Source organism: Carcharhinus amblyrhynchos, chromosome 13 (assembly GCF_965287045.1).
Source record: "Carcharhinus amblyrhynchos chromosome 13, sCarAmb.v2.hapA, whole genome shotgun sequence".
Lineage (NCBI taxonomy): Eukaryota > Metazoa > Chordata > Chondrichthyes > Carcharhiniformes > Carcharhinidae > Carcharhinus > Carcharhinus amblyrhynchos.
The window spans coordinates 9983768-9996596 of NC_137336.1; the positions used below are offsets into that span (position 1 = coordinate 9983768).

The 12829-nt window shown below is 46.1% G+C and overlaps 1 protein-coding gene across 1 annotated transcript in view; it reads left to right on the forward strand.

Annotated features, from left to right (window-relative positions):
• The window catches only part of pdgfrb (platelet-derived growth factor receptor, beta polypeptide), a 52208-nt gene that overhangs the window by 23503 nt on the left and 15876 nt on the right, over positions 1 to 12829 (forward strand). Inside the window, exons 11-14 of the mRNA XM_080201268.1 lie at positions 3184 to 3285; positions 5497 to 5607; positions 6762 to 6915; positions 10587 to 10753. Coding sequence (XP_080057394.1) covers positions 3184 to 3285; positions 5497 to 5607; positions 6762 to 6915; positions 10587 to 10753 — 534 coding nt within the window. The remainder of the gene's footprint in view (positions 1 to 3183; positions 3286 to 5496; positions 5608 to 6761; positions 6916 to 10586; positions 10754 to 12829) is intronic.

A 12829-nucleotide genomic window follows, 5' to 3' on the forward strand; every position in this document is an offset into this window, starting at 1 on the left:
GAAATGATAATTTGCATTGCCTTTGAGATAGCAATTTGTCCCATGGCACAAGGACATTGATATTAAGCAGACTTGGTCTGGAGGGAGGGAAAGAGAGGTGAAGACATTCTGAGAGAGTGGATGCAGAGAGAATGCTTCCTCTTGTGGGAAGAGCATAACTAGAGGCCATCGTAGAATCTCTAAAGTGTGGAAGGAAGCCCATCAGGTCTACACCATTTCTCCAAAAGAGCATCTAACCAGACCCACCCCCCAGTGCCCTGTCCCCATAAACCCACACATTTACCATGGCCAATCTACCTAAGCTGCACATCGCTGGACTGTGGGAAGAAACCGGAGCATCCAGGGGAAACCCACGCAGACACTGTGATAACATACAAGCTCCACACAGACAGTGACCCAAGTCCGAAATTGAACCCAGGTCCCTGGCGCTGCGAGGCAGCAGTGCCACCATGCATAATCAGCAAGAAATCCAATTGGGAATCTGGGATGGTAGTCCAAACACCAAGGATATTGCTGTGGGGACATGGGTTCAAATCCTACCATGGCAGCTGTGGAATTTGAAGTCAATTAATACTAAACCTGTCATTGAAAATGAGTCTCCGGAACATGAAACTACCATTAATTGTCTTAAAAGCCTGTCTGGTTTGGCTGATGCCCTTGAAGAAGAGAAATTTGTAATCCTCATCAGTCTGACCTACATGTGATCCACAGCAAGTTGGTTGATGTTAACTCCCCTCTGAACTGGTTTAGCAAACCATTCAGTTGTAGCAATTAGGGAATTGCTTCTCAGTCTTTTGGCTAAGCTCAAGGGTAGTTTTGGCACCCTGCACTTGTTCAAAATCATGAGGTTACACTGAGGTTTCACTTGAAGTAATTTTTCAAAAGCAGCATCTCGGCCTTTTGGCTAAGATGCAAATGAGATCATGCCTTGGAGGAAGTGCAATGCCTGTTCCAATCAGCTTGGACCATGTAGATCAAGTGTAAGACAGGAAGTGGGATCCCTGCCTTGTCAACTTGGATTGGGAACGTCTCACTTGCTGAGACTTTGAGTTGGACTATGATTGGATTGAATTGGATATAAACAAAAAAAAATAGGGTTGGGTAAGAGAAATAAATTCACAGGAATGAATTTCTTTTTAAAACCAGAGGAACTTCCTTGAAAATAGTTGTGGTAGACGCAGATAAGGGGAAACGAGACAAACATGAAGGAGAAAGGAACAGATGGCAATGATGGTAGATGTAGATGAGAAAAGATGGGAGGAGAGCCACAAGAGATGTTGGTGTAGTGGCATTGTCACTGCATTAGTAATCCAGAGACCCAGGGTAATGTCTTGGGGGGATCTAGGTTCAAATCCCACCACAGCAGATGGTGAAGTTTGAATTTAATATTACAAATGAAATCTGGAATTGAAGTCTAATGATAACCAGGAAATGATTGTCATACAATAATGATCTTTAAGGATAGAAATTGCCATTCTTATCTGGTTTGGCCTACATGTGACTCCAGACTCTTAAATTGCCCTCAAGGATATAGATGCTGGCCCAGACAGCAATGCCCACTTCTCATGAACACATTCTTTAAGAAAGTTCAAATAGAACATGCATGCAGCATTTGATTTGATTTATTCTTGTCACATGTATTAGTGTGCGGTGAAAAGTGCTTACAGACAAAGCATACCGTTCACAGAGAAGGAAGGAGAGAATGCGGAATGTAGTGTTACAGTCATAGCTAGTGTGTACAGAAAGATCAACTTAATACGAGGTAGGTCCATTCAAAGATCTGACAGCAGCAGGGAAGATGCTGTTCTTGAGTCAGCTAGTACGTGACCTCAGATTTTCATATCTTTTTTTCAATGGAAGAAGGTGACAGAGTATGTCCGGGGTGCGTGGGGTCCTTGTTTATGCTGGCTACTTTTCTGAGGCAATGGGTGGGAGAAGTGTTTGAGTGATGGACTGGGCTTTGTTCATGAGCCTTTGTAGTTTCTTGCGGTCTTGGCAATGGAGGAGCCATACCAAGATGTGATACAACCAGAAAGAATGTTTTCTATGGTGCATTTGTAAAAGTTGGTGAGAGTTGTAGCGGACATTTCAAATTTCCTTAGTCTCCTGAGAAAGTAGAGGCATTGGTGGGTTTTCTTAACTATAGCGTCCACACGGAGGGACCAGGCTAGGCTGTTGGTGATCTGGACACCTAAAACCTTGAAGTTCTTGACCATTTATATTTCATCCCCATTGATGTAGACAGGAGCCGTGGAATCAATGACTATCTCCTTTATTTTGTTGACACTGAGGGAGAGGTTATCGTCATTGCACCAGTTCACCAGATTCTCTATCTCTTTCCTGTACTCGTCCCATCATTACTTGAGAGCTGACCCACTATGATGGACTGGTTAGTTGCTACATACCTCTGAAGGTTAGGGAAGGAATTCCAGAGCAGAGCTTGGAGATTAAAATTGGCGAATGCACTGAATTGGAGAAACAAAGAGAAATCCGAGGGATATAGGGCTGCAGGAAGGTAGGGAGCAGTATCCAGATGTCACCCAAACTATGTCTGTCCTCGCCCAGATGTGTCTGCAACTGGTGCACAATAGCGCCCAGATGTTCCTTATGGGTTTGTTGCCATGTCCAGATGTTGCTCACCCGTGCACTTGGCTGCACCCAGATTCAGTCCATGCCTGTGCACATACATCCAGGTCAGTTTGAAGAGAATGATTGTCTATATCAGCAGCCTCCATCCTCGAGGTGAATATTGGTCTTTGAAACAAGCAGAATGTGAGGGCGAAATTTAAAGCCCCCTCTCCCACCCTCAAGGGTCCTTGATCCTGGCAAAGGCCTGACTGTTGCCACTTACGTACCTGATGGGTATTAAATAACTTTGGGATTTAATGCCCAACAGAAGCGATGCAGGGAGTGGCAGAGATTTGGACGATATAAGCAGATTACTGCAGATGCTGGAATTCAAAACAAAAAAAGAAAATGCTGGAAAATCTCGGCAGGTCTGACAGCATCTGTGGGGAGAGAACAGACCTGATGTTTCGAGTCTGGATGACTGCTCTGACGGAGGGTCACCCAGAAGAGATTGGGATGGATTGGAGTTTGTGGGAGGTGGGAGGCTGTTGTTGACTCAGGGGTTTGGACTGTGGGGTTTGGGCAGGACTGATGGTTGTTTGTTGTCTCCTGTAGGTCGGACACTGGGCTCTGGTGCCTTTGGCAGAGTGGTGGAAGCGATGGCCCATGGACTGAGTTCCAACACCACCATGAAAGTCGCCGTGAAGATGCTGAAGAGTGAGTCCACGCTACGGCATGTGGAGAGGGCATGTGGTTGATGGGAAGACCCAATCGGAAGGGGAATTCTCATTTCCAATTTCCCACTCTGTCAAGGGTCACTGTTTGTTTGGTATTGGGACGGATGTGGGCATTGCTAGCGTGGTCAACAATTAATCCCTCTTCCTCGTTATTCTGTGCAAGTGGTGCCTTTTTGAACCATCAGTAGCAGGTTTGATACAAACCCAGTGAGCAGTGCCAGGCTTCCAGGTTGCCCCTCTCCCCCCCCCCGGGGCTATACTTACTTTTGCGACCCTGCAGGTTTCCACTTCATGTTTTTAAATATGTTGTAAACCTCGCTGGCATGATGTTACATCGGCGACGGAGAAATTGTAAATGTTGGGGGGACAAGGAAGGCTCCTAATTATATGATAATTTATTGAAATGAGATTCGGGGGTAAACCTCATGATATTACTGGCGAGCCATTTGCAGGGGAGAGGGGTCCAAAAACAGGAGATTTGTTTCCCAATTCTCTCGTGGGAGTTTGCGCCCACATTTACATTCATAGCGATTGCAGCTATAAAATTGCCCCTACCCATGATAGATTTTCAATAGAGTAGATCAGGAGAAACTATTTCCAATGGGAGGAGGGTTGGTAACCCAAGGACACAGAAATAAGATAATCGGCAAAAGAAACAGAGATCATGTTATGAGAAGGGCATTTTTTTTTTGCAAGTTAAAATGATCCAAAATCTCCTGGAGTAGCTGAAACAAATTATGTAGTTGCTCTTAAATGGAAGCTTGATAGGGAGAAATGAATGTTTTTCATTTGATTTATTGTTGTCACACGCATTTACAGTCAAAAGTATCGTCCCTTGTGTGCTATACAGACAAAGCATAGCGTTCATAGAGAGGAAAAGGAGAGAGCGCAGAATGTAACGTTACAGTCATAGCTAGGGTTAGAGAAAGATCAACTTAATACAAGTCCATTGGGGGAATCTAGGCCAATGAGTGGTCCTCCTTCTTCTCAGTGGGCTGCCAGTTTGAAATTGTTCACCAGCCGTAACGCTTGAATGAAACATTTAATACAGACTGAATATTTCAGAACAAATTATAAAAAATGCTTAATCGTTCATACATCAATGGAAGTGTCATCTACTTCAAGTGGTAAAAATGAAATAAAATATTAAAACTTTGGACACAGAGAGAGCACACAGCCCTCAGTCATTGCTGTGAACAATCAAAGCACACCTCATTTCACTTCGATTTTGATTTGTTTTAATTTATTATTGTCACATGTATTAACATACATTGAAAAGCATTGTTTCTTGTGCGCTATACAGATAAAGCATACTGTTCATGGAGAAGGAAACGAGAGAGTGCAGAATGTAGTGTTACAGTCATAGCTAAGGTGTAGAGAAAGGTCAACTTAGTGCGAGGTAGGTCCATTCAAAAGTCTGATGGCAGCAGTAAAGAAGCTGTTCTTGAGTCGGTTGGGACGTGACCTCAGACTTTTGTACATCTTTTTCCTGACAGAAGAAGGTGGAAGAGAGAATGTCCGTGGTGCGTGGAGCCCTTAATTATGCTGGCTGCTTTGCCGAGGCAGCGGGAAGTGTAGACAGAGTCAATGGGTGGGAGGCTGGTTTGTGTGATGGATTGGGCTACATTCACGACCTTTTGTAGTTTCTTGGGCAGAGCAGGAGCCCATACCAAGCTGTGATACAACCAGAAAGAATGCTTTCTATGGTGCATCTGTAAAAGTTACTGAGAGTCATGCTATAGAAGGTCTGATAGGGTGAGTTGAAGAGCAGTGGGAGGAGGCTTGTGTGAAGTATAAGCTCTGGCACGAACCAGTTGGGCCAGTGGACAGGTTCTGTTATACATTGTAAAGATGGTGTGGAGACGTCGGCGTTGGACTGGGGTAAACACAGTAAGAAGTCTGACAACACCAGGTTAAAGTCCAACCAATTTATTTGACAGTAAACTCACAAGCTGGGACAAACCCCGAAAGCTTGTGAGTTTACTATCAAATAAATTGGTTGGACTTAAACCTGGCGTTGTCAGATTTCTTACTGTGTAATATATTGTAAAGGGCAGTGGAAGCAAATTCAGTAGTAACTTTCAGAAACATATTGATTAGATACTTCAACATCTTCATCTCATCGCGTAGAATGTCTCCTGACCCTCCACTGCTACAAATCCCTAACTCCTTGTCTCTCTGTGATTTATAGCTACTGCAAGGACGAGTGAGAAACAAGCTCTCATGTCGGAGCTGAAAATAATGAGTCACCTCGGCCCTCATTTAAATATCGTCAATCTCCTGGGAGCCTGTACCAAAGGAGGTAAAGATCAGCCTCATTCTTGTGTTATTCTCATCTTTGATATCAAAATCATCCATAGGCATAATGTCTCAAAGTGGGGAAAGTCGAGAAGCCTCTACTAAGGCCCACTGATGGTACAAGGCCAGAAATAATACTTATTGAATATAGATCAAGGCCCAAGCTCTAATGGTGAAGGCCCCAAAGCCACCAGGGCCCCCGGGTCCTAGCCAGGATCAGTGCCACCAGCCCTATGCTGCATCCTGGGCTTACCCTGCATCAGGTCCCTGTGCCTTCCCTGGGTCAGGGCACCCAGGTTAATCTGATTCTGGGTCGCCAGACCTGGCATGGATCTTGGACCCTCCTGGGATCTGGAACCCATGATGTGGAGATGTCGGCGTTGGACTGGGGTAAACACAGTAAGAAGTCTCACACCACCAGGTTAAAGTCCAACAGGTTTATTTGATAGTAAACGCCACAAGCTTTCGGAACACACTGTTCCTTCATCAGGTGAGTGGAGAGTTCGGTCACGCTCCACTCTCCACTCACTTGATGAAGGAACAGCGTTCCAAAAGCTTGTGGCATTTACTATCAAATAAACCTGTTGGACTTTAACCTGGTGGTGTGAGACTTCTTACTATCTGGAACCCAAACAGGCCAACCCAGGCTCTGGGAGTGCCTGTGGGCCTACCCAGGATAGGAACCTGCAAAAGCCAACCTGGGCGCTGGGGTGCCTGTGGGCCTTCCCTGGATCTGAGGCCCCAGGCCCAGCAGATGCAAGGGCTGAAACTGAAGGCCCCAGGCTGTCAATGCAGATTATCACTAAGCTTGAAAAGAAGCCACAGCTCACCAGGAAGCCAAAAAACCTTTATTTTTGTAATTACAGAAACCAGAATTGTGCACAAGTGTACTCAGTTATTTAATGTTCTATTAATTAATCTATTGCTGATGTTTGAGTAGATATTGTTGTTGTAGCAATATTTGAGTCAGAGTTTTAGAACTGGAAATGGAGACAATCAGTGTTGGAGAGAACTGGAGAATTCTCTTGAATCCTTTCATAGTCTGAGAGTTGTAGACGATGGAGGCCGTGTGATAGACACTGATCTCTCGGAGTATGATGGGGATGAGTTGATGGGGATGGGATGCTGGCTGAGAGACTGTGACTTTGTTTTGGACAGGTCCGATCTACATCATCACCGAATACTGCCGCCATGGTGATCTAGTGGATTACCTGTACAGGAACAAGCACACCTTCCTACAGCACTACGCGGACAAAGGTCAGGGAGAGTCAAATACCGCCATCACAAACTCCTACAACGAGAGGATGAAGAGGTAATGTTAGAGAGGTCATTATCCTTACAGTAACAACTGGCACTCATATAGCATCTTGAACATGGTAAGACATCCCAAGGCAGGAGAGCTGTGGAACAATATTTGTTCATTTATTCAATGGGGTGTGGGTGTCACTGGCCAAACCAGTGTTTGTTGCCCATCCCTAATTGCCCTTAAAAATGATGATAAGCTGCTTTCATGGACTGCAACAGTTCAAGAATAATTTGGATGAGAATATAGGAGGCACGGTTAGTAAGTTTGCAGATGACACCAAGATTGGTGGCATAGTGGGCAGTGAAGAAAGTTATCTCGGATCGCAACTGGATCTTGATCCATTGGGCCAGTGGGCTGACAAGTGGCAGATGGAGTTTAATTCAGATAACTGCGAGGAGATGTATCTTGGTAGATCGAACCAGGGCAGGACTTAATGGTTAAGGATAGGGCATTGGGGAGATTTACAGAACAAAGAGATCCATGAGTACATGTTCATAGCTCACTGAAAGTGGAGTGACAGGTGGACAGGATGGTGAAGAAGGCATTTGGCATGCTTGGTTTCATCGGTCAGAACATTGAATACAGGAGTTGGGACATTTTGTTGAAGTTGTACAAGACATTGATAAGACCACACTTGGAATATTGTGTATAGCTCTAGTCACCCTATTATAGAAAGGATATTATTAAACTAGAAAGAGTGCAGAAAAGATTTACTAGGATGCTACCAGAACTTGATGAATTGAGTTATTAGGAGAGACTGGATACCCTGCAATTTTTTTCCTCTGGAATGTAGGAGGCTTAGGGGTGATCTTATAGAAGTCTATAAAATAATGAGAGGCATAGATCAGCTAGATGGTCAATATCTTTTCCCAAAGGTAAGGGAGTCTAAAACTTGAGGGCATAGATTTAAGGTGAGAGGGGAGAGATGCATAAGGGTCCAGAGGGGCAATTTTTTCACGCAGAGGGTGGTGAGTGTCTGGAACAAGCTGCCAAAGGTAGTAATAGAGGCGGATACAATTTTGTCTTTTAAAAAGCATTTAGACAGTTCCATGAGTAAGATGGCTACCGAGGAATATGGACCAAACACAGGCAACTGGGACTAGCTTAGTCATTTAAAAAAAAAGGCAGCATGGACAAGCTGGGCCGAAGGGCCTGTTTCCATGCTGTAAACCTCTATGACTCTAAGAAAATGACTCGCCACCATCTCTAGAAGGACAATTAGGAATGGGCGGTGAAGGCAAGCCTTGCCCAGAGATGCCCACATCCCAGGAACCAATGAAAAAATGGAGGGTTTCAATTGGGGTAAGGGCGGGCATCTCATTTCAGGCCTTAAGTATAAAATCACTGTGCAGTCAGGTGGCTGGGAACCCAGACCAAATCCCGTTCCTTCAATCTCACCCTCCCCACCTCCACAGCCTGAAACTCACCGATGTGGGAGCTTGAATTTCAGGCCTATATCTCTTTCAGAGGGTCAACAGAGTTAGAATGGGCTGAGTGGCCTCCTCCTGCACTGTATGATTTGGTTAACATCGTGTAGCCTGTACGGTTGCATCCTGTCCCCAGTATTGTCATTCCAATGTACAAAGTTCCCTCACTCACTCACTCATTTCCCGCAGTCTCATTGACCCAGAGGGAACTTTACAAAAGGAATCAGCAAAATAATTGAAATTTATGCTGAGGTTCCCGCCCCATTCTTCAATGCTGGAAGGATCAGACTGAAAGGATTAATAACTGAGCAGCCTTCAGTATAACAATGAAGGGTCTTTGAATTCCTAACACACCCTGTGCAAATGACTAGTTGTTTCTATCCTGTGTGTAATTGTGGAAATAGTTTCCGATTCTCGATTTTTATTTTCTTGGTGTTTGTTTTGGCCCTGGTCCAGATGTGGCCAGAACAGTGTCAAACTCCACGGGTCAACGAGACCAACCCATCCTCCTGGCTTCCTGCAATTGAAGTCAGACATCATTCCTCACTGCTTGTAGGCTGCAGTATTCTGTGCATGCGTGTCTGTCCGTATATGTCTGTGTGTCTCTGTCTGTGCATCTCTATGTGTGTGTGCGTCTCTCTGTGTATGCGTGTCTGTGCATGTATGTCTGTTTGTCTCTCTGTCTGTGCGCCTGTGTGTATGTGTGTGTGCATCTCTGCATGCGTGTCTATGCACGTATGTCTGTGTGTCTGTCTGTGCGTCTGTGTGTGTGTGTGTGTGTGTGTGTGTTCTCTCTGTGCATGTATGTGTGTGTGTATGTGTGTCTCTCTGTGCATGTATGTCTGTGTGTCTGTCTGTCTGTGCGTTTGTGTGTGTGTGTGTGCATCTCTCTATGCGTGCGTGTCTGTCTGTGTATGTCTGTGTGTTTCTCTGTCTGTGCATCTCTACATGTGTGTGCGTGTGTGTGTGTGCATCTCTCTGTGCATGCTTGTCTGTGCGTGTATGTGTACCCCTCCCTATGCACGCGCGCCCCTCTCTGGGCATGCATGTCAGTATGCATGCATTCCGTCATGAAACACGCCATGGGAGCCGCAGGACATCTGGCCCTAGGGCCTGAATTTTCCAGCCCATCCCATTGTGGGATTTTCCAGTCCGTCCGACAGTGATTTCCTGTCCTGGCGGCACAACTAGCAAACAACTGAAAATGCTGTACCGGAATTCTGCCGCTGGCCAATAGCGAGCTGCCTCCGCCACTGGAAAGCACGCTGCGGGGTGGAGGGGCTGGAAAATCCCACTCTAAGATTGCCAGAGCCATCCACCGAGGCCCATCCGTCCAACCCGCTGGTGCTGCCAAACTCAAACAATTCTCGGCTGCGGCTCACTGGATGAAGGGCTGGAGAAAGCTCTCTGATTTTAACACCCACCCACCCCAAGCTCCTGGTTGATCTGTAGGGCACTGAGGTCAATTTATGCTAAGCTAGGGAAGGGTGTGACCCTGAAACCAATTTCTAATACAATCAGCAAAAGACCCAGAGGAGGGAAGGTGAGAATTTCCTTTCACGCAGCCAGTTGTTGTGATCTGGAAGATTCTGCCTGAAAGGACACTGGAAGCGGATTAAATCGTAACTTTCAAAAGGGTATTGAGATACATTCTGGAGAAGAATAAGATGTACGGAGCTCTGTGGGGGAGAGAGATAGTAGTCACGATGTGGAGATGCCGGTGTTGGACTGGGGTAAACACAGTAAGGAGTCTCACAACACCAGGTTAAAGTCCAACAGGTTTATCTGGTAGCAAACACCACTAGCTTTCGGTGCTCTGCCCCTTCATCAGGTGAGTGGGGGGTTTTGATCTCAAACAGGGCATATAAAGACACACAGTCACTGTGTAAACTACTGTAAACTGAATGTGTGTCTTTATATGCCCTGTTTATTATCAAAACCCCCCACTCACCTGACGAAGGGGCAGAGCCCCGAAAGCTAGTGGCTCCCAAATAAACCTGTTGGACTTCAACCTGGTGTTGTGTGACTTCTTACTGGGAATGAGACCAAGCAGGGACTCTCTGACTGGATAGTCCTTTCAAACAGTCACCATAGGCAGGATGGATCGAATGGCCTCCATCTTTGCTGTGTAATTTAGCGTTTCACTATCTGGGCAGCAGGGTCTGCGTGCTGTATTCCCAATGAGCTTTCTCTCGCTCTCCCTGTGTCTCTCACTCACTCACTCACTCATCCGTCTGGTTTCTCCCACAGCTACGTGGCCCTGTCCTTTGAGAATGATGGGGGGTACATGGACATGACGAAGGATGAGCAGCTCGAGTACATGCCAATGCTGGAGGCCAAACGTGAACCAAACTACGCCGACATCGATCACCCTGATTACAACAGGCCGTACTCCGAGGAAAACAGCATTCCCACTGGTAACACCCCCTCACTGTGTCCACCGCCCAACATCTCCCTTCAGTTTTCCTTCTCTCTCCTTTTCTTATTTCTATCTCCCTTTTTAGACCAAGACTGTCATGGATAGGAACAGAATTAGGCCATTCAGCCCATCGAGTCGGCTTCGCCATTCAATCATGGCTGATAAGTTTCTCAACTCCATTCGCCCACCTTTTCCCCATAAGCTTTGATCCCCTTTACGATCAAGAACCTATCGATCTCTGTACTAAATATACTCAATGACCTAACCTCCACAGCCTTCTGTGACAATGAAGTCCACAGATTCACCACCCTCTGGCTGAAGAAATTTGTCTTTCTCTTTCTCTCCCTCTCTTTCTTGCACCTCTCTCTCTCACAACCCTTTCTCTGTTTCTCTCTTCACCCTCTCCATACCTCTCTCTCCCTCTCTTTATCACTCCTGCCCCTCTATCTCTCTCCCTCTCTTTATCACTCCCTCTGTCACTGACCTCCTCTCTCTCTCTCTCTCTCTTTCTTTCACCCCTCTCTCTCACACCCCTTTCTCTATTTCTTTCTTCACCCTCTCCATATCTCTCTCCCTCTCTTTATCACTCCCTCTCTCACTGCCTTCCCCTTTCTCTCACCCTCTCTGCGTCCTCTGTTACCCCTACACCCCTGCATTTCTCAAGCCCCCTCCTCACCCTCTCTCTCCTATCTCTCCCTTTCTCTATCCATTTACCTCCCTCTCCCCCGCACCCCCATCACTCTCTTTTGTTCTAGCCTTCTCTCATTCTTTCTCTTTCCAGTGCTCAGTCTCGAACAAGTGTAACTGAAGGGTTTACACTTCTCCTGCTGGTAACTCTCCTTTGCTCTCTCTCCCTCTCAGCCCTGCCTCTGTTTTTTCCATTGTTTGTGCTCTTGGGATCTTGCTCCTCCTGAACTGCAAACCGTGACTGCCATCTACTGACAGCTGCTTTACACTGCAGGTCTGTTACCCGTTGCACTGCGATTCACAAATCCAAATGCACAAAAGATTCTAATATCTTGTAAAAAAAAATCAATTATATGCATCCAGCATGAGTTAAACTTGGAAGATTGCAGATTCCAGCCTCACAGCAGGAATTAAGCTCATAATGAAAGATTTATATTTCTATAATCACCTTTCATGACCTTAGGACGTTCATATCCATACAATCCCTCCAGTGCAGAAGGCGGCCATTCGGCCCATCGAGTCTGCACTGACCACAATTTCACCCAGGCTCCATTTGCCACATATTTACCCTGCTAATCCCCTGACAGTAAGGGGCAATTTAGCACAGCCAATGCACCTAACCAGCGCAACTTTGGACTGTGGGAGCACACGGAGGAAACCCGCGCAGACACTGGGAGAACGTGCAAACTCCACACAGACAGTGGCCCAGACCAGGAATCGAACCCAGGTCCCTGGCACCATGAGGCAGCAGTGCTAACCACTGTGCCACCGTGCCGTTCTTTAAAGCATTTCAGCTGATTAACTAATTTCACAGTGCAGTCACACGTTATATGGTGTGGGAAACGCAGCAGCCAATTTGCACACAGCAAGCTCCCACAAACAGCAATTGGCTTTTTTAATATTTTCAAGGATCGTTGGCCGCCTTTTTGAGCTCCTGCAGTCCATGTGGTGTAGGTGCACCCACTGTGCCATTAGGGAGGGAATTCCAGGATTTTGACTCAGAACAATGACGTATTTCCAAGTCAGCGGTGAGTTTCTTGGAGGGGAACCTTCAGGTGGTGGTGTTCCCATGTATCTGCTGCCCTTGTCCTTCCAGGTAGCAGAGCACATATGTTTGGAAGGTACTGTCTAAGGAACCTTGGTGAGTTCCTGCAGTGTAACTTGTAGATAGTACACACGGCTGACACTGTGCATCGGTGGTGCTGGTTTAGAACGTATTAGGTGCCAATCAAATGGGCTTCTTTCTCCTGGATGGTATTGAGTTTCTTGAGTGTTGTTGGAGCTGTCCTTATGCAGGCAAGTGGAGAGGATTCCATTAGACCCCTGACTTGTGCCTTGTAGATGATGGACAGGATTTGAGGGGGGGGGTCGGGAACTGAGTTGCTCA